We start from the raw sequence: 20132 nt of genomic DNA, 5'->3' as shown, positions 1-20132 counted from the left end.
CAGCCGCAGCACCAGAACCAAGCGCTCCCAAGGCCCCTGCCCTCCCCCTTGGGGTTTATGGAAGGGGGCGGGTATGGACTGACGGACGGACGCAGACACCTCCCAACATCCCGTCCGTGGTTCTACCCTGTGGTAGAACAGCATGATGTCACCTACCATAGGGTAAAACCACTGACGTGACACCGGAGACAGAGACACAATGCAAAACCAAAACAGAAAAAAAATGAGAACACCGCCAACAGAAAAATAACGACATATACAGAGAGGAAGACCTGGAACACAGCAGATGCAGGGGGGGGGGGGGCAGGGGGTGAGGGACAGGATGGATACACGTGATGGGTGGATGGAGGAATGGGGTAAGGGAAGGAGGACAGAAATGTTGAAAGAGGGTAGGAAGGTGTTGTATGGTTTCAGGAAGCAACATTTAAAGGGGCATTAAGTCATTTACAGTATGACCTCTGCTGGCAACCAGAGAATTTCATTCTAACACACACACACACACAAACACACACACACACACACACACATACACACACACACACACACACTTGTGAAAAAATGTATGTAAAATTAAGGATTCAACACAACCCTTGAGTCAAGAACCCTGTCATGCTTCGCGCCCATTGCCAGGAACAGGAAAAAAACTAAACAAAAACCCATCACCAACATTAAAAACAAATATATATATATATATATATAAAAAAGAATCAATGGGTGAAACAACAAAAAAAAGAATCTGTAGTACCAAGTAGTCAGTAGTAAGAAGAAGAAGAAGGGTGCGTTTGTGATGCTGTTGCTCTCACCTGGCGATGCCGCCGTAGTCCAGCCCCTCCTCTCCCCTCATGATGATGTAGAGTCTGCGGCGAAGGTCGTATGGCTTCACATTCATGATCTGACGACGAAACATGTATATTACGAACAGATGCATTCATACTTTTTAACAGGCAATAATTTGAGATCTTTTGTCCGTCTCTCACCTGCTGAAACGAGTCCTCGAACAGCGTCTGTCTGGACACCGAGATCTTTACATGGCTGGGCAAGGCATTGGACTGGACAGAGACAAAACAAACAAAAACAAATCAAGAAATAGAACTACTGTAGAGTTAAAAAAAAAAAAAAAAAAAAGAGAAAGAAATTGTTTAACAGGTTTGAGTTCGTAAGACCTTCTGAAAAGCCTTGTAGGACGTTGACAGCTGCTGGTTGCCACAAGTCTCTTAATTCTCACCTCTAATTTGAACCCTAATTCAGTTTAGACCCCAAGTCTTTGCCAAAAACCTTTAAGCAGCATCTGGTCCTGTCAGTTTGGTCCACCGCTAATGATGAATATAATGCAGTTCATTATTGTTATGAAATATTGCAGCTTTAAGCCAAAGGGTTCTTTAAAAGCCAAACTGCTTTGACATTTCTTACAAAAAATACAAAACATTTTTCACTTTCTGTACCTGTTTACCTGATATAGAAAGAAATAGTCCCTAGATGGACTGTTGACAGTGTGTTCTTTAGATCAATGGGGATTCTGCTGTTATGATGTTTGGGTTAGGGTTAGTTTCCATATTGTGTTGGAGGCAAAAATCTTATCTTAAGAGATAGACATCACAAATACAGACAGAACTGTCTGCATGGCTAGATACCACTACAGTGCGTTTAAGTGTGAAAACACTGTTTTTCATATCTTGGACGAACAGACCCAAACTCCAGTAATACACACCAGCACACACGGCAAGGTGAAGTGTGAGTGTTACTGTGTTGCGGCGTCAGATTCCCGTTAACACTTACGTGGCACAGGAAACGGAACTGGTGGTATTTCCACCTGAAGCTGCGGTCGTAAGCACCGGGTGAACCGCCCTGCCGTGACCTGCGCGCACACACACACAAACACACACATTAGGAGAGAGAGAAGAGAGGAAGAACTCTATTTAAACAAAATCCGTGGCGAATCCTGACTGAATAATTCCAGAGTTAATAATCTGAAACAAACAAACGGAAAGCCTTGGCGTGTTATGTTTTCGGCTCTTAACTGGTCAGCTGATCAACAGAAACACGGTGGTCTCCTTTAAGAAGCCCCTGTGTTCCAGGTTGCGGGCCAGAGACTCAAAGTAAACATTCAATTCACACCGGCCATTCTGCTCTAAATAACGACGCGGTGTGTCTGGGTCTCAAAGACAGAGGTGAGTCCAGGCCCGCAGCTGTGTTAGTATAAGCTTCACCAACCCACTGCACACACACGCTGGATATGTGCCTCGTCAGCACCGGGGAGGCTGAGACACGGAGAGAAAGAAAGTTAGACAGATAATGGAAGTGAAGAGAGAGAGTGGAAGGGGGGTGGGGGGGGAGAGAAGGAGGCCTCTAGTGCGTCGGGTTTGTGCTCGCCGAGCTGCCAGGCACATCTCGGTTTGGGTTAGGAAATGGAGACCGCAGCGGCAGAGGACACACACACACACACACACACACACACACACACACACACTCTTGCGGGATCCAGTGTAAAAACAGTCAAGACTCTTTCAGGAGCCCTCCATGACCACCAGCCTAAAGATCCGTCCAAATATCAGCATGAAAAGCAGCTTGCAGATGCACTCACACACACACGCCACAAGCCAATACACACTTGCATGCCGAACGTAAACACAGGAGGGCACAAACACCGGCGTGTACACACACACACGCGCACACACACACACACACACCCCCACACACATGCCAGCACAGTCTGCAGTGGATCTGTTGTCGCACATCTGCACATTCTCCTGACTTTTGCGGTGAGATTTGAGACTGCTTCAAGGCAAGGCAAACATCCACAGGCTGAGGGGAAGAGGTGTGTGTGTGTGTGTGTGTGTGTGTGTGTGTATGTATGTGTATGTATGTGTGTGTGTGTGTATGTGTGTGCTAGCATGAACATGTTGCCGTGATAAAATATGGCTTTTTATTAAAATATCTGTGACGCTTCAGTTGATTCTGTCAGACCCAAAGAAATATTCTAAAATAGGCAAAGAACTGAAACGCAATGGATAAAACATGGGCTCAATAAAGATGCAGATAAAAAAAAAAATGAAAAGATGATGTAGTTTTGGATTTTTTTTTTTTAAGGTTTACACAAAATTAGGGTTTTTTTGAAGTTAATATTTGCTATGCAGTTACGTCAGACCTAGATCATTGTGCAATGATTCAAATGGATTGATTTAGAGGTTGATTTAGTTGTGTTCTTTAATTGATGTGAATGACAAAGATCATTTCCTCAGAATGTCTTTGCTTCAGCCTGTGACATACTTTTATTTGTTAAAAAAAAAAAAGAAGAAGAAGAAGAAAAAAAAAAAAAGGCTTGGGAGGAAGGGCTGAGAGAATATTTACCCTGACTCAAACCCGGGTCGGGGGTCTTTAAAGGTGGTGGTGCGCGAGTTGTGGTCCACAAAATATCGGACTCCCTCAGCGGTGTACTTCATCTCCCAGCCCGGGGGCAGGGGGTGCTCCTTGATCATCCTGCAACAGGGAGAGGGCAGTGAGCACGGTCCCAGCCGGAGGGGCCCCGGTCCTGGGGATGAAACTAACACACCTCCCTGCCAACCCGTGGATCTAAAGCCCTGCATGCTAAAACAAAACCCATGCTCAGGTGAAGTTGATCTCGTCTGAGGAACCAAAAGGGGGGCTTCGAACCACTGGGGATGAACACAGAATAAAGCCTAGAGGGCCTTCGTTAGTGGGGCCGACAGCAGGAGAGGCCCATCTAAAATTTGATTTGATTATAAAAGAGCAGTGGCTCAGAGCAACATTTTTAATGAGGCCAAGAAGTCCTCGTTCCACCCTAGCCGCAGTTTGTGCCTCTCATGTATTATCGTTACATTCGAATCGCAGAGCATCAGTTTGTCTGAAAAATACTTACCGCTGCTCTGAAGGTATTTCCAGAATACTCAATGACTCCTCCGACCATCTGGAGGTATTAAGTCTGCTGCACGTTGATAAAGATTTTTAACCCCTTTTAACAAGTTGCGACACGAGCTGCGTTTACTATCGAGGTAGCCGGAAATGACACGTCCTCGCTCATTCTGTACGACATGAGAAAAATATAAAAGATTTCATGAGAACAGAATTAAAACCGATAATACAAACGTTTCACTTTGGTTCATGTCATTCAAATGAGGTAAGGACGTGTGTCATTTTTGGCGACCATCTTGGAAACGGCTTAAAAATCTTGGAAATACCTTCAGAGCAGCACTGAGTGTTGTATAACAACCTTTGGGTTTGTCAAAGGTTGCTCTACTAAACTGGGGCTAGCAACCACATCTCCAGCTCGCCCGCATGATGTCATACGGAGGACGATGCCCTGCACGTTCAAGAGTCCTGACCACAAAAAAAAATAAAAAATCTGTAATGTGTGAAATGTACTTCATCCAACCGAGTGGCTGACAGAGAGTTAGGGGTTAGAATGAGTGAGGTGAGAGGGAAATAATTCAAGGACTTCAACAAGTGTTTAAATGTCAAAGAAATAGAGGGTGATGCCAGAAAAAGAAAAAAAAAAAAAGATCAAATAAACAGCAGATAGGTCGTGAGGATATCAGCCCAAAAACGCTCCAAAAGTTGCTAAGAGTTTGGTGAGGAGTGAGATGAACTGCAGTACAACTAGGGTTCCCACACACGTAGAAGTTGAATCTTTTACCGATGCCGTTTCTCAGCTCAGAGCGGCCAATTTGTAAAATCAATTCTGCCATGTTCCCATAAACCCACACATATCCCAATTTCGCTGGGCTGCCTTAGAGAATTTTCCTCTCTTGGGAACACGCCTCGTTGAATTCCAAAACATCCCAGGACACCCCTGATCAGTGGGAAACTGTGTACATATCATGAAGCGGATGACTCCCCTCTGTCATCAAACTAAAGCTGTGTATGATGATTATAGCTTCTTCGGTACGAGCGAACACAAGCGACGTACCATCTAACAAGCAGGCAAACACATGCACACACACACACACACACACACACACACACACACACACACATTAGGACTTTTTCCAGTTCATCAGTCTCACCCTTGGGTCCGAGGATCGTCCCACTGCGTTGTTCGCGTGTTGTGGTTGACAAAGTACACTCTGCCATTGTCCTGGCGCTTCTCTGTGGACACAAAAAGAACAGAACGGCATGCTGAAATGGGATTTGTGACGTTTAAAGTCGGAAGATTTTGGGGGAAACAATAAAACAAAAAAAAAACTTCCACAACAAATAGACCGGGGATCAGAGGGATCACCTGGGTGTCTCCGTCAGCAGCAACTGGGCTCACTCTCTTTTTTTTGGGATGAAGAGAAAAATAATATCTCACCACCATGATAGAAAACCAGCGAGTCTGTGTGATATTTCGCTGCGGCTCGATCCGAATACCTCACCGGGGTAAACCTAAGTGTTGTGTGTGTGTGTGTGTGTGTGTGTGTGTGTGTGTGTGTGTGTGTGTGTGTGTGTGTGTGTGTGTATGTGTGTGTGTGCAGAATTAAGGTTGTGGTGGGGCTGTCTGAAAGTCAAAGTGACCACGTTGCTGGAAGCAAATATTTAACGTGGAGGTAACGAACAGACTACATTGAAAGCACCTTCAAATCTGTGTGTGTGTGTGTGTGTGTGTGTGTGTGTGTGTGTGTGTGTGTGTGTGTGTGTGTACGGTAGGCCACAGGTCTCATGAGAGAGTAGCTGGAGCCCCATCCTCCTCCCTCCATCGCCCTGACATCTTTTTCTCATTAACAGGAGTGTGTGGAGGGCCCAGAAACAGTAGTGCTCACATTGCAACTCTTAGTAGCTTTCTCCTCGACTCACTCCACCCCCCACTTTACTATGCAGCTTGAAACCAACCCACCCCCCTTTTCTACTTTCTTTCATTCGCCACTGTCTCTTTTCCTCCTCCTCCATCTTCCTTTCCTTTCCCCTCTTTTCTCCCATCTTTCTCTGAAAAACTGAGCCTCAAAAGAAAAAAGAAAAAAAGAAGCCACCGCAGATGAAAAAGAGCGCGCCAGAGAAGCGAATCCGAGCCAGTGATATAATTGAGGTTTTTCGTCTTGAAGAACCGCAACATGTTGAAAAGGCATCATGGGCAGGGAGTGAGGGTTTTTTGGAGAGAACATGGCTGTGTGATAAAGTCTGCGAAAATGTTGGTGGGACAGGAGCTGCCAAGCAGTCTTCGTTTATGAATGAATGAATGTGTGTGACATGATCCTGCGCGGATCCGATTACATTACTCATTTGGGAGAATGTTGGATGATGAAGAGTCCCATCAATAACGCGGCCTCTGTAATTTGTGGACTTTGGAGTAAAGGGAGTGCGTACGGTGATGAATTGGTACAACATGAGCAGAGTATTGAAAAGAAGCCCGAGAGACATTTTTATCCACATCTTCAACAAACGGAATGAAAATCAAGACCAGGAGCGGAGACATAAATCAACCAATTAACAGCTGATCTGCTCACTGGGCACTACAAGGAAGAGGCTCGAGCAAGCTGCAGAACCAGCACCGCTTCTGATGTTGCATAAAGCCTTTAAAATCATCACAAATGTGCTCAGAGTTCTGTGAGGAGAGAAAAACACAGCCGCGCTGCACCCAAACCTCACTCCCTCATAGCCGCCTGCAGAAATGAAAAGCACATTTTGAAGGACTTCGACCTGAATCGAGAACCCACTGTTTATATCTCGACAAACTGCATTGCTTCAAAGTCGACTACCGGCGAGACCCGTCGAAAAATACCTACGCAAGGCTGGCGGGGGTCGCAGGTTTTGACTGAAAACAGCTCAAGACTTACGAATCCAGTCCTGACTGATCAGACTCACTTCGACACCAGACACCTCCGTGCAGGTACGGAGGACTTTCAGACCGACCAAAATCCAGCCGACTGGCAGAAGCCAAACCTCAAGAAGATTTTATAACAGTTCAGCAGCCCTCGCTGAGAGTATCTTTGCCCGGGGGGGGGGGGGGGGGGGTGGGGGGGGTATGTACAAGTACAAGGAGTGTGTTAGGCAAACTTACCCCATCCAGGAGGCAGCGGGCCCAGAGGATCATTTTCCACCGGAGCACCAGACGGCTGAGGGAGGATCAGAGAGAGAGAGAGAGAGACAAAACAAATCCTGTTAGGACACCTTTCTGCCTCTACGCTCTCTTCTTCCACCTCTCTGTGCGGCGTTCCCCTGCTTTCTCCATCGGGGTTTTGTCCTCCTCGTCGTACGGCACAGTGTGAAAAATCTCCCGTCTGTCCACGCGGTTTCTCACCACCGCATGAGGATGACGAGGAGGGAAAAAAAAAAAAAAACAACCCAAAAAATACAGAAAGGAGGGAAAACCAATGACAGATCAGATGAGTAGGGGGAGAAAAAAAAAAAGAAGTAAATTTGAAAACGCCGGTAAAACTCACTCAGTAAAGCTGTCGCAAACGTGGGACTATCAAGTCTTCGCTTGACCGCGCTAACTCACGAAGCCAGGGATGATACCTGTGGCTAAGTCAGGCTGGCTGAAGTGTGTGTGTGTGTGTGTGTGTGTGTGTGAGAGTGTGTGTGTGTGTATGTATGTGTGTGTGTGTGTTTGTGTGTGTGTGTGTGTAAGTGTTAAAGGCAGAAAAGGGTGGGGGTGGCTCCTCTCTGCTGCAGTTGTAAGGGGCGACTGAGGGAGCTGGCTGGCCGGCGGGTCGTATGCCTTCCAAAAACTACACGCTCGGTAGGAGGATAAAACAACAACGCTGTTCCAATGAGCTCACTGGCTGGATGCAAGCCCCACCCCCCGGCTTCCCGCTCACCTCCTCAGATACACCCCACCTCCTCCTCCACCCTGGCACCCCTCCCTACCCCACCCTGAGGTCCTCCTCCTCCTCCTCCTCTCTTCGCTTGCTCTCTTCTAACGCTGCTGTGAAAGTAGGCAGGGAAGTGTGATGTCTGAGGGAACTGAGGGAACATTCATGCTTGTTCCAGACTGGACACCCCCGCCCCACCCACCCCCGCCTCCTCGCCGGCCGCCCCAACCCACCCGGGCCTGACAAAGGGCACCTTTATTCACCCTGGGCCTGGAAACCACTGTGGGGTTTACTCAGCCTGCACTCATACACACACACACAAAAAAAAAAAAGAGTGTGTGTGTGTGTGTGTGTGTGTGTGCGCCACTGTGTGGAAAGTTTGTCTGTGGCAAACAGTTTATGTGTACGTTCTTATGTTGGAATACACACACACACCCCCACATGAATATATTAGCTTGAGTGGAAAAGTAGCTGAAAAGACGCTTGTTAGGAATAAGCGGCTGCTGATGGGTTTTCATGGTAAAAGATGTTTATCAAACAGGCCAGTGGTAGGTGTGGCGCAAACAACTTCAAAATCATTAACTGTGGCAGAGCAGCAAAGCACCGGCCCCTCTAATGACAACACGCTCTGCTGATTAATGTTGTAGTGGTGCTGTAAATAAAAAAAGGCGGGTACACTCTGAGCTCTATTTTGTGATTTTAAGAAGCCAAACAATCCTCAATATGGACAAAAAAAAAACTGAAAATCATGGCAAAATGTGGGAAAATCTTCTGTTAAGAGGCTGGTTTTGGCAGCACAGGTAGTGCTCGCTGTCCATTATCGGCTTCACTGAGGTGAAAAAAACAAAAAAAACAACAAAAAAACAAAAACCACCATTTTCCAAATGAAAACTGGTGGACCTTCAAAGGTTTTTTTTTGGGTTTTTTTCACCGAGACACGTTGCACCACAAAAGTGACGATTATTTCCTGAGGAGCCATAAAGTAGAGCATTATCCACTGAATGTCAACGTCGCGTCACGCAGCGTTTCCCAAAAAGAAATGGGACTGTGCCCGTTTAAAATGGCTCTGTCATGGAAACTGTGAGGGAGTCTGGATGGAAAGGACGGGGCCTGCCGGAGGAGTGAGAGTGGGCACATAACAGGGTTAAAGGGTGTGTGTGTGTGTGTGTGTGTGTCGCTCCCATCGACAGCCAATCTATGCCCCGGCGCCCCACCCTTATGGGTTTTCTGTGACTAAAAAAGGTAAAAGGAGAATATAATGATATAAAGACATGATGACTTCATCCTGGCTCTGACCATTCAGCTCCTCGGCAGCTTCCAGACAGAGCGAGGCTGGAGGGAGGAAAAGAAAGAGAGACTGAGAAAACAAGGGAGGGAGAGAGGAAGAGAGGGAAAAAGCAGCATGTTGGCAGAAGCGTGCGAAATAATGGCTGGGTGTTATGGATCTGGAAGGAATACGCCATGAAGGCCCGTTTCCAGGCCAGGCACTACAGGTGAAAACGGCAATTTCAGCGGGTCGCTTTTGCACTTTCACAAACCCCATTAGTGGAAAGAAAACTATTCACTTATCCGACTACAAAAACTTAAGTCGCGTTTCTGCACGCAAAGACGACTTGCCGCTTGTTTTCCACGTCAGCCGGTGGGGCAAACTCTTTGTGCACGAGGAGAGAAAATGACTAACAGGAATCCGGTAAACTTGAGGTCAGCGAGTTCATCGGCCGTCCACCAGACTCTTTGAAAGCGCGGCAGCTCCGACGGATTCAGGCATGAGGCAAAGACACACTGCATGAGGTGAAAGGGACAGGTGACATGTTGACCGGAAGTTACTGTTACTGTCGTTTCTTTGGCCCGCTTATCAACACTGTCAGCAGTCGGAGAAGCGGCGGGGGGGGCTATATTCACAGACTGTATTGTTAGATTCAGTGCGACCTCCTGTTGACAGCATTATCTCCGATGCCCACTGCAAATAAAACGTCCACAAACCCACTTTGGCGAGTTCTGGAGTTACATAGAGCGTCTTTTTTTCTTTTCTTTTCTTTTCCTATCATCACGTTTTTTTTTCTTCCGTGTCAAAGTAATCCAGTGACAGCTATCGGTACATTGCAAACAGGAACGTCTGCTAGCTAATTTGGCATACTTATAAAGGCTAAAATAATAAAACGGGGCATTATACTTCCAATTTACGTCCTCCAAAAGCCCCCAAATTATAGGAGCTGCGGTTCCAAAACTTTGAATATATTTTTTGGACAGTACTAAGGCTCAGAGTGTCCCTTTGACATGCTTCTTATATTACTAGGACATTGACACTCTCCTCTGTTCATTCATATACAGATATTTGCCCTGTGTTAAAAACCTGTGAGCTTTGAGACCAAAAAAAAAAAAAAAGTCAGCCATTTCAAATTGGTGGGGGGGGGGGGCGGTGGGACCCACCGTGTCGGCCTCTTAATGAGCCCAACAGTAACATGTAAACAAATGACCACTCTCTGGCCTATGGGTGTAATTTGGAAAATGCCAGAATGCAGGCTTTAACACACATGAATACAAATGTATGTGTCCAAAATATAAGATTATAAATCTGCCCTTCAGTTTTACATAACATAATGTGAACAAAGCCAGCATCAGTGCAGTTTAAAGAACTTCTGTTCATTGTCCTTTCATGGTGTAAACCACTTACAAACACGCTTTATGGAAACATGAGCACTGACTGGTTGTGTGTAAACATGAATGAACGTGTAATTCAGCCGTGTGGACGTGTGTGTGTGTGTGTTTTCCGTTCAGTGGTGGAAGTGATAAAACACAGGGCTGATTCAGGTGCTGCTGTTAAGGCTCCTTGTTCCAGCTAGAATGGACAGATAGTCATAGAGGGGAGAGGGGAGGGAGGGAGAAGGGGGCAATTGAGGGAAGGTGGGGGCTGATTTGAGGGCAGAGGATGAGGAGTGGTAAAAACAGAAAAAAAAAAAAGAAAGAGAAAAAGGGAAGAGGTTATCTGAAACATGCCAATATAAATAAAAGGGCATTTCGGTGCGATGCAGAAAAGGGGGATTTTGAGAGAGAAATGGAGATTGGGGGATTTTGGAGAAGCTACGGAACGATGGGGAGGTGGGGTGGGTGGGGTTAAAGAAGAAGTAGAAGACGAAGAAGTAAAAAGAAGGGGGGGGAGAGAGAGGGGAGAGCCGGAAACAGCAGTTAATGACTCTGAGGCTGCTTTCTCTGGGGTTCCTAACGAGCTGCAATTACTCTGCAACACACACACACACACACACACACACACACACACACACACACACACACACACACACACACACACACACACACACACACACACACACACACACACACACACTGTGGGCCAACTAAAACGTGTATATCTGCAAGAATCCGTGTGTAACTAATGTATAAAAACTCTCAATGTATGCATGCTTTGGTGCTTGTGTTTATGAGTTTGCACATGCACAACTTTGCACAGTGTGTATATATATATATACGTGTGTGTGTGTGTGTGTGTGTGTGTGTGTGTGTGTGTGTGTGTGCGCATGTGCAACTGTTACAGCTCCATGGTCCATTTAAGAGGGCGACCGGCCCCTTGACCCTCTTTGGTTGTCATGTGCTACAGAAAAAGAAATGTGGCACCTGACCTCGACATTACAGCCCTGTGAACACATCTGCTCAAACACAAACACACACACACACACACACACACAAACACACACACACGATTTAACAGTAGGGACCTACATACACACATCAGCATCCTTATAATTACACACACACACACACACACACACCAATACAGGATCCTGAGCAGCTGCAGTAAATGAAAAAAAATCGTTCTGACGAAGTTTCATAATTATTTTTGAGTAATTCTTTTTTTTATAGCGCGTCCACACATGGTGAGAGTGTCAGTCGGGCAGTAGAACATGTGGCTGCGTTCACAGATAAACTATGAGCTCTTTTGTGTGTGTTTCCTTGTTCACACACACTGGGGCCATAAATAGTAGCTGCTATCAGCAGTGAGGGCATTCCAAGACAGAGCAGTGTACTATCAACAGACTTGCCTATTGGCTTTTCTCACACACACTGAGGGAGAGGAAGGAGGGAGGGAACGAGGGCAGAGGAGGAGGAGGAGGAAGGAAGGGGGCAAAGTTTCCAGCCCACGCCGAACCTAAAATGTTTCTGTCCCAACGTGGACGGGGGCGTATGTGCTGTCACGAAAACATGTCAAATGAATGATGCTGATAATCCCGACACTGCTTATAACTGCGTTTTTGTTTGTTCAATCATTTATATGTCACACATGGCATCTGACATCACTGGAAATGTCACCTGGTGCATTAGTCACGCTGAACTATAACAGCTTACCTCTAATACGAGGAGAACTGGAATTATTTTTAGATGCGAAGCCTCTCTATGGGCTGTAGGCGAAACTCACTCGCAGTTGCAGTCACGTGATCCTGATGGCGCGCGAAATTCAGAATGAGGCAGGAAGTGAAAGGCAGAATGGACGAGGTGGAGGAAAGCCCGTCCTGTGCTCGTCCTAGTCCCAGTCAAGATGTGTGTGTGTGTGTGTGTGTGTGAACTCTGGAATCGCCCCAATTCATTCTTAGAGTCACAATGACCTTTGACCTTTGAGTCAAAAGTGCCACCTGTTCTGTGTCCGGCCAACTGTGAAATGCGGTCACAATCTCCCCTTCTGTTCCGGAGATATGGTGATGAATAATGAAAAAAATATGGGGAAAAAAGTGTTTTTTCAGGACATTACGGTGTCACCGATTCATTGCCCTGCCAACTGTGAAATGTGGTCATCCATTCTCAAGTTGGGGCCCAAAAAACGTTTAAATTTTAATTTCCGTTAAATCCGTTCATCCTTCAGTCCAAGTGGACGTTTGCACTAAATTTGAAGAAATCCCTGAAATATCACGAGAATGGGGCGGACGGACAACCACAGGAACATAATGCCAACATAATACACAGAAAGACACAAAGATAAATGGAATTGTAGACTGAGACAAACGCACACGCAAGTTTCATAAAACGAGCACACAAAAGCGCACACACAGAGGGCAGGGTGGGGGTGTTTTTAATAGAAGCCTGTAAGAGTTTTTAAGGCCGGTTTTTACTAATGGGCCATTGAGAAAGCTCTGTTGTTTTAGTCCCATAAGTCTTTACTGTCTGGCTGCAGTATGACCTTGGCCGCTTCACTGAGAGGACGCCGACCGTCAGAGACGCGGCCGAACCTCGACCGACTCCACTGGAAAAATACTATAAACAAGTCTCAGATAACCACCCCCCCCCCCAACCCATAGCCCACCTCTTCTGACTGTTAGCCAACGAACAAAAAGCCGTTCATGTTCGGCCCCGAATGGTGCATTTGTGGGGATGAGACAAATCTAAAAACGCAGATCCATTATGTGAGTTTTTCACAGTGTTTTCAACCTCACCGATGTGAGCCGAAGCTGAAAAAAGTCGAAACCCGGCAGCAATGTGTGACGCCGCAGGGTTTTACCTCCAAGAACTCGCAGAAGTGACAGAACTGGAAAATGCAAGATTCATGAGCATCTTGAAAAACATAAAAAGGTCTCAATTTACCTCAAAGGGAGACTTTCCTATGTTATATATGATATGTTACTTCTGTCTGTTGTGTGCGTTGAGCTGTGTCTGTCAAGTTTGACTTTATTACCAACACTGAGATTCTGGGATTGTGGTCTCAAGAACTACAACAAGTAGGTGTGTGTTACTTTCTTTCAAACCAAGCTAAGATTTCACAACATCATGCGTGCTGCTCATGCTCGTATTTGAAAAATCACCGTGCAGTGAATAACATCCACGGTCGCTGACTGAGTCATACTTTGGGAACTTTTCACTGTACGTAACAGTTAGCTGTGACCTTTGCGGTAAAGCTGTGCAAGTTGCATTTGGTTAATGGGCAAATGTTGTGGTTGATCAGCTGATGAGGGTGCATACTGCGGTGCTTGGGGGACAAACCTATTGACAATGAAAGCACTAACACCTTGTTACCTTTGACTAAGTGAGGTGTCATTATCTCATGTATGTTAGCATACTGTGTGCACGTCAACTTGGCCAGTGAGGGCCTGGGGTACCTGGTAGAGGAAGCGCTGGCTGAACTGGTGCATGGCGCCCTGCAGCTGGCTGCGCTGGCTCTGCCACTGCTGGTAGTTGCGCACGGTCTCGGCCGTGGGCCTCTGCCATGTGGTGGTTCTGGTGTTGTGGTCCACGTAGTAGTATCTGCCCCGCTGGTCCACTCGCTTCTCCCAGCTGCACACGGGACAGAGAGGGGGGGGGGGGGGGGAGAGGAGGGGGTGAGAGGGGGTTGTGGCTTTCGACAACATCTTTGCTGAGCACGTCGAGAGTGGGTGGGTGAAGTGTAAAGATATAAAGGCGCTGGGGATGAAGCAGGAAAGACGGGGAGAAGGAAATGATAGATTATGCAGCTAAGATGGTTCAATCAAACTATCCCTGATAGAACGCACTTAAATTAAAGCTGTGAATTACAGAGATGAGGAGAATAAAACTGTGGGATATTCGCATGGCAGGTCCCAAGATCTTTTTTTTTTTTTTTTGCGGGGTGTTATCACTGGTTCAGCTCAGCCTCAGACGTCATCAAACAGTTTGTTCACTTTAAAAGACAACGTCGGCCCCCAATTACGATGATGAGGGAAAACAAAGGGAGACGCCAGGTTTCTGAGTGACAATAACCATGTGCTGTGGTGTGTGTGAGTGTGTGTGTCAATGCCTGCCAGTGGCATTACTCAAAAGGTCTATGTATGTCCTATTCTTCCCCTGAGATGGGGGGGGTCTGGACAAGGACTGAGATATAGACCACAGAAAACACACACACACACACACGCACAGAGACTAGTTCCCTGGACTGACTGCAGTTCTGCTGCTATTCTCATATCTCTGACTTCAGCGCTTCAGAATTTGGAAGAGAAAACAGCCTCCACTTCCGTATGCTAACAAAAGCACACCGCGCAGATAGCAACAGGCCTGAGAAGTGCACACACACACACACAAAAAGGAACAAATACTCATGTACACCATGACAGCACTTCCAATGTAGCCCTGATAATAGCCTCACAACTAGTTTAAATAGGAGGACTGTATCTCTGTGACCTTCTTCCCCTCTAGTTTGTTCAGTGTTTTCCTAAAGCGGTGCAACAGTCTGGTTTCCACTGTAGTCAGGATGAAAAAAAAAAACACCAGCTACTGCAATGAATGAGCGAGACAAGCAGTAGAAGAAAAATTCTGCTCTACTTCTCCACGATGAGCTTTAAATCGGTCACCATCTTCAGATATTCTATGTTCCCTGACCCGTTACCTGTTTGGAACTCACCTCTCAAAGTGCTACGATATTAGATTACATACAGGACGTGAGATATCATGACTGGTGGGAATCTGAACAATACACAACAAGGTGCAAACGCGCGCACACACACTAAATCATAGTTCTACTCTCTCCTTCACACACTTACAGTAAAATCAGTATGACTGTGGAGCCTCTAACTTTTTGTTTGCTGGGTCCTCCCAGTGGTCCAAGACCTCTAAATAGACTCACTTTTGTTGCAGCGAAGCTATTAATGCAAACTCACACACACATTCCTTGTGCATTCAGTGGGCAGCAGAGCTGCATGCAAGATTTATGTGAGGCAGGGTTGGTGAGGGTGTACATGCTCAGTCCATTTTCTATGGATGAATACATATTAATCTAAAGTTATAATCCCAAAAAGTAGTTTTGGGGCATTTTTTGCCTTTGTTGCCAAGTTGATAGAGAGATGGGGGACCCCGGCTCCCATATTATTCAACTCTATGTTTTTGTTCTGGGACTCCACTAGGCCAGCTTTGCATGATTCACAGTTCAGAAAAGTCCTTATTGATCTTCTACTGGCCCTTTCTGCAGCCCCTCAGTTCCCCGTCTGTCTGAAACAAGCCGTTTGAGACAAACTGAACAACCTCCGAAAAACTTAAAGAGTCGTCCTGAGCAGAGCGCTCCAATAACTTAAGACAGACTGACCGGGGTGGATGAGCGTCCATGTACTTGGTGGGCGTGCTGTGCCTGGAGCAGATGACCTGCTGGGGGGGGGGGGCGTGGCCGAGACGACAGGTTGTAAGAACCAACACATCGTGCGCGTAATGAAGGTGAAAAACTGCTTTTACTTTGCCCTGCTGTTGTGTGGGAAAACCACTGGTGTTGTGCTTGCAACAGCTGAGCCCAACAGGAAGAAATAGTGCATTTGCTGGGACTACTTTCAGCAGCAGGGCGCTGTATGTGAGAGTGAGTGCAGGAAAGTCTTTCCGTTTCCATTCTAAATTGTTGTCGAGCCCCCTCTTCAATTGTGAGTTTTTCTGAGGTTGGACCTGGTGCACTTGCCGTAGTTGATGATGTCATACCTCCCTTACGGCAAGATCTGTTGCCATCCCGCAAACTTTTCTACGGGTGAGCAGTAGTGGATGCCCGTGGAGTGCGTTCATGCACAAACGTGAGTCAAACCCTCTTAGCCAATATTAGACCACCAAACATCGTTAGCGTTGAATATTACCTGACCTATCATTAATCCTGAAATTGTAACTTTGAGTGCTTCATGTTTCCGTTTTACAGTAATTTTCCTCGCGCGCGGTTCACGGTGCAATAATTCTTGCCAACATAGCTCGCCTTGTGTTTTCCATGACCTGTATTTGCCCAAACAAGTGATCATTAAAGTTTATTTGGCTGGAACAATGGAGCTCTATGGCACAGAGGAATAACAAGACACATCAGGCTTTAGACACACACTTGTTAGTGGAATCAATTCCTTTTTGGTTTGGGTCTATTCCGATAATTTTTTGACCGTAAGAAAAACATAGATCATATCAACCAGGAGTGAGTGCCACCAAGACAAGAAGTTGTGCGCCAACATTAGCCACATCAAGTGAACTAGCGCCAACGTCTCTATTAAACAACTCTTTTGTGACACGCAGCGGCTCTGGCACTACTAATGTTTGTATTGTTCCATCTGGTACTTGAGTGAGGGGGCGGCTGTAATGCCTTTCACTCAGCGAGTAGCTGAGGAGTCTCAAAATAAAAAGGCACCAAAATCAGCAACTAACAGCCCCCCCCCTAACCCTAGTTTGGGAAGTGCCAGCATCTTACACATACAGTTGTATATGTATAGATGTACTGTAAATGGCATTTCTAGGGTCTAAAGACTTTTTTAGCATAGATATATATATATAAATATCGTTGGTGTCTCCAGTGAGAACAGAGTCCACATGGTGCACATTATCACCCTCAGGATCTCAGTTCAGAAACAACAGCTAACTAGATCAACTGACGTAAAGGATTTGCATAATAATGATACTTTGCGGCCCTCTGACGGGAAAGTCTCTTTTCTCTTGTGGTCGGAGGTCAGGCTCAGCTCTACGACAGCACCCCCCGGGAGCTGGCAGGTTTCAATATCTGGCTCAAGGGCACTTCAGCAGCGTGGGTGATTGCAAACACAGGGAGTTATTAGGTTGAGGGATCGTCTCTCTGACCATGATGCCTCCGAGCTTCCTTTAAAAAAAGAAAAAAAAAAAACACAGTCCCCTCTCTGATATTAGCACTAGCTAGTTATTTACTGGAGCCAGGGAAAATCCCGGAGCCCGCAATGGCCTGTCTGAGAGTCTCTACTTAGTTCTGCTATCTGACTTTAAACTCTTATATTAACCCATCTACTCCACGTATTCCTTGGAACTACAAGTGTGCAGTCTCCTCGCCACAAAGTGTCCAGATTAAGATTATAGGACACGCTTTTATCTTCTTTTGGACGGTTCACTCATTAATCATCACCACGTTGGCCGACAGCAGTCATTATGAGCTCCCGTCTTCTATTTCCATCCCATTTTATAGTGGGACGGAGTTCGGCGTCTATTGACTAAATTGCGCGTCTATAACTCTTGGGTTTACTACTCCATTGATAGTCCACTGCTGAAAGGACACACATTTACTTTATAAGGTTTTAGAGCAAAGTTGTACCTTGGCACACGATAGCTCTAATAAGGTTTAACCGTAACACTGCATATAGCAGTGTTATCAATAGTGCTTGCCCCCCGATTTATGATTTTATTTTATTTATTTCTTTCATAGTTACCAGCAAATGAGAAACTATTATTGTTCATGACCATGGTGAATCATAACACAATCTTCTGTTTATAATAAATTGCCTATTTGTCGTATCTGAGTTTTCTGTTCAAATGTGAATCCGGAAATTTCCACTAGGAACCATTTCTGTGGCAGTTCAGCTTTTGCCAGTTTGTGGCTCAGACGCAGGCATGTTAACTGTCAATACAATTCTGTCAAAATTAAAGCACTTCCCAGTGTGCTGCAGTGCATAAACAACAGTGAATGATGTATGTTTCACTTTGAACTCTTGATTATTGTCAGTGTGGTATTGCAAAAAGGCAGGCCAGACTTTCTTTTTCCAAAGAAAACGTTCACAACACTTTGTGCTGCGTCTTTCACTTTACCGATCAAAGTGGATCTCAAATCAAGACATCCACTGGATAGAAAAAAAAAACAAAACATGATGCTGCTGAGTTTTCCTTGAAAATCTGTTTCGGGACAAAACGGATATTCTCAGGAGGCTGCCTGGTACGAGACGGACTGAAACGAAACCGAAGTCTTTCAAAACGTCCCTGGAAATTCTTTGGTGGTTTTGAGCCTGAGCTGGCTCATGTTGGCACTAATGAGCAAAACCGGGGGTTGTTAAGCGTCTCGGTGTCAGAATCAAACACACACACACAAAGATTGTCACTCAGTAACACAGTCACATTAACACACAGTACCACGTGGAAAGCCACTGCAGTCCTGATGGACAAAGTATTGTTCAGAGCTCTTTTGTTTAGACTGACCATTTGTCCTTCTACCTACCTTTAGGTTAGGGGCAGCTTCTTTCGACCCCTAACCATATATATAAAAAAAAAAAAAACAGTTTAGTCAAAATGTAACCGTGTTGAATATAATCACGACATGTTGCTTCACAGTGTAGTTTAACTTTGTCTTGGTCGACAGACATCAAGCGCTGCTGACAAGTATGGCTTTACGTAAACACAGCATCATTTTTAATGAAAGGGGCCCCACTGCAACGACTGGTAAGTTGCAGGACGTCATAACACACTTTGTTTTAGAAAGCTTGGGCTTGTGACGCATCACTGGTTACAAACTCTACAGTATATTTGATAAAGAGCCGTGTGACTAAGAGGCTCTCCGCAGTCTGGCTACGGATGGCTTTCATTATTTCAGCTTCCAAACCTCGATTGCCTAACTCCCCCCACCGACCTCTAAACAGTTCCTGGTGTGTACATCTGGAGCACTAGCCCCGCATTAGCTTGCTAATTGATCCTCTGAAGGGCCACAGCAGCCAGCAGCCAGCAGCCAACACAGTGGTGGATGGAAGTACATGTGGCGCTAAGAAAGGACTTTTGTTCTCCGGGCCCCCACGCTCTCGTCCCTTGAATGGAAAAATTGAGATGGGGGGGGGGTGGAGGTTTGGGGAGACGGATTGGGCCTTTTCCTAAAAACAGACAGCCTCTCTTTCTCTCTGTCACCCAGTCACACGCTCAAAGCGAAAATCAATAAATAACGGGTGCAAGTAAAAATGTCATAGCTGGTCTCTGGCAGGAGTCCTCTGCTCCCGTAACGCTGTACACACACAGAGAGGGAGGGAGGGAGGAAACTGTGTTCTCATTATGACGGCTTAGCAAACAAACACCCAAATCAAACTGGGCGATTTAGGACCCATGTATAAAAACGCAGGCTTAAAAGCAAACAAACAAGAAGGCTTGGTCTGGCAGCTGACAAGACGGCGACGGTGAATATGAACGTCACCTCTGGACACCTTTCTGTACTTTATCTGTGCGATAACGTGGACACCTGGTCACGCCTGCACTTAAGCTGGCGGAATCTGGCAACGGGACCTCCGCGATCAGTGGATTTGCTTGCAGGGGTGTAAGTAATCCGCATGCTAGTGCAGCTTTGAATGAATATGGAGAGCCGGAGTCAAACATGGAGGAAGCCACCGTAGCTTGCTGGCTTGGCCTTGCGTGTTCCTGGCTGGCTAGCGCGTCACCATATGGATTCGCTGATTCGCACAGTGTGTTCTCGCCTCTGCACGCCTACTGAACAACATTAGTTCTCATTATGCTCTAATGAAGTGCATGTTTAACATTACTCGTTTCCTCATCTGCAGACGTTTTTGTGTGAGACAGGAGAACCGTTTGTTGTTGCTGTAAATCCTAACAGTCTCCGAGGAACAGACACAAAGTAGGCTGGCACGGTAGCTCTTACAGGTGTTTATTCGATAGTCTGCTGTTTCCCATGGCAACGGCTACAAACTGGATGTTGACAAGGCTTCG

At 46.0% G+C, this 20132-nt stretch overlaps 1 protein-coding gene across 2 annotated transcripts in view; it reads right to left on the bottom strand.

Annotated features, from left to right (window-relative positions):
• wwp2 (WW domain containing E3 ubiquitin protein ligase 2) overlaps nucleotides 1-20132 on the bottom strand; it is a 50136-nt gene that overhangs the window by 7601 nt on the left and 22403 nt on the right. The window contains exons 10-16 of one of the 2 annotated variants that reach the window (XM_070906767.1): nucleotides 13844-14018; nucleotides 6992-7046; nucleotides 5022-5103; nucleotides 3349-3477; nucleotides 1777-1855; nucleotides 978-1049; nucleotides 804-892 (exon numbers count right to left, since the gene is read on the bottom strand). In XM_070906767.1, the coding sequence (XP_070762868.1) occupies nucleotides 804-892; nucleotides 978-1049; nucleotides 1777-1855; nucleotides 3349-3477; nucleotides 5022-5103; nucleotides 6992-7046; nucleotides 13844-14018 (681 nt within the window). The remainder of the gene's footprint in view (nucleotides 1-803; nucleotides 893-977; nucleotides 1050-1776; nucleotides 1856-3348; nucleotides 3478-5021; nucleotides 5104-6991; nucleotides 7047-13843; nucleotides 14019-20132) is intronic. The other variant, XM_070906768.1, reaches the window with a different exon arrangement.

The sequence above is a fragment of the Enoplosus armatus genome, chromosome 6, assembly GCF_043641665.1.
Source record: "Enoplosus armatus isolate fEnoArm2 chromosome 6, fEnoArm2.hap1, whole genome shotgun sequence".
NCBI lineage: Eukaryota > Metazoa > Chordata > Actinopteri > Centrarchiformes > Enoplosidae > Enoplosus > Enoplosus armatus.
Note: the sequence above shows the minus strand (reverse complement) of the source record. Positions and strands in the feature narration are given on the sequence as shown.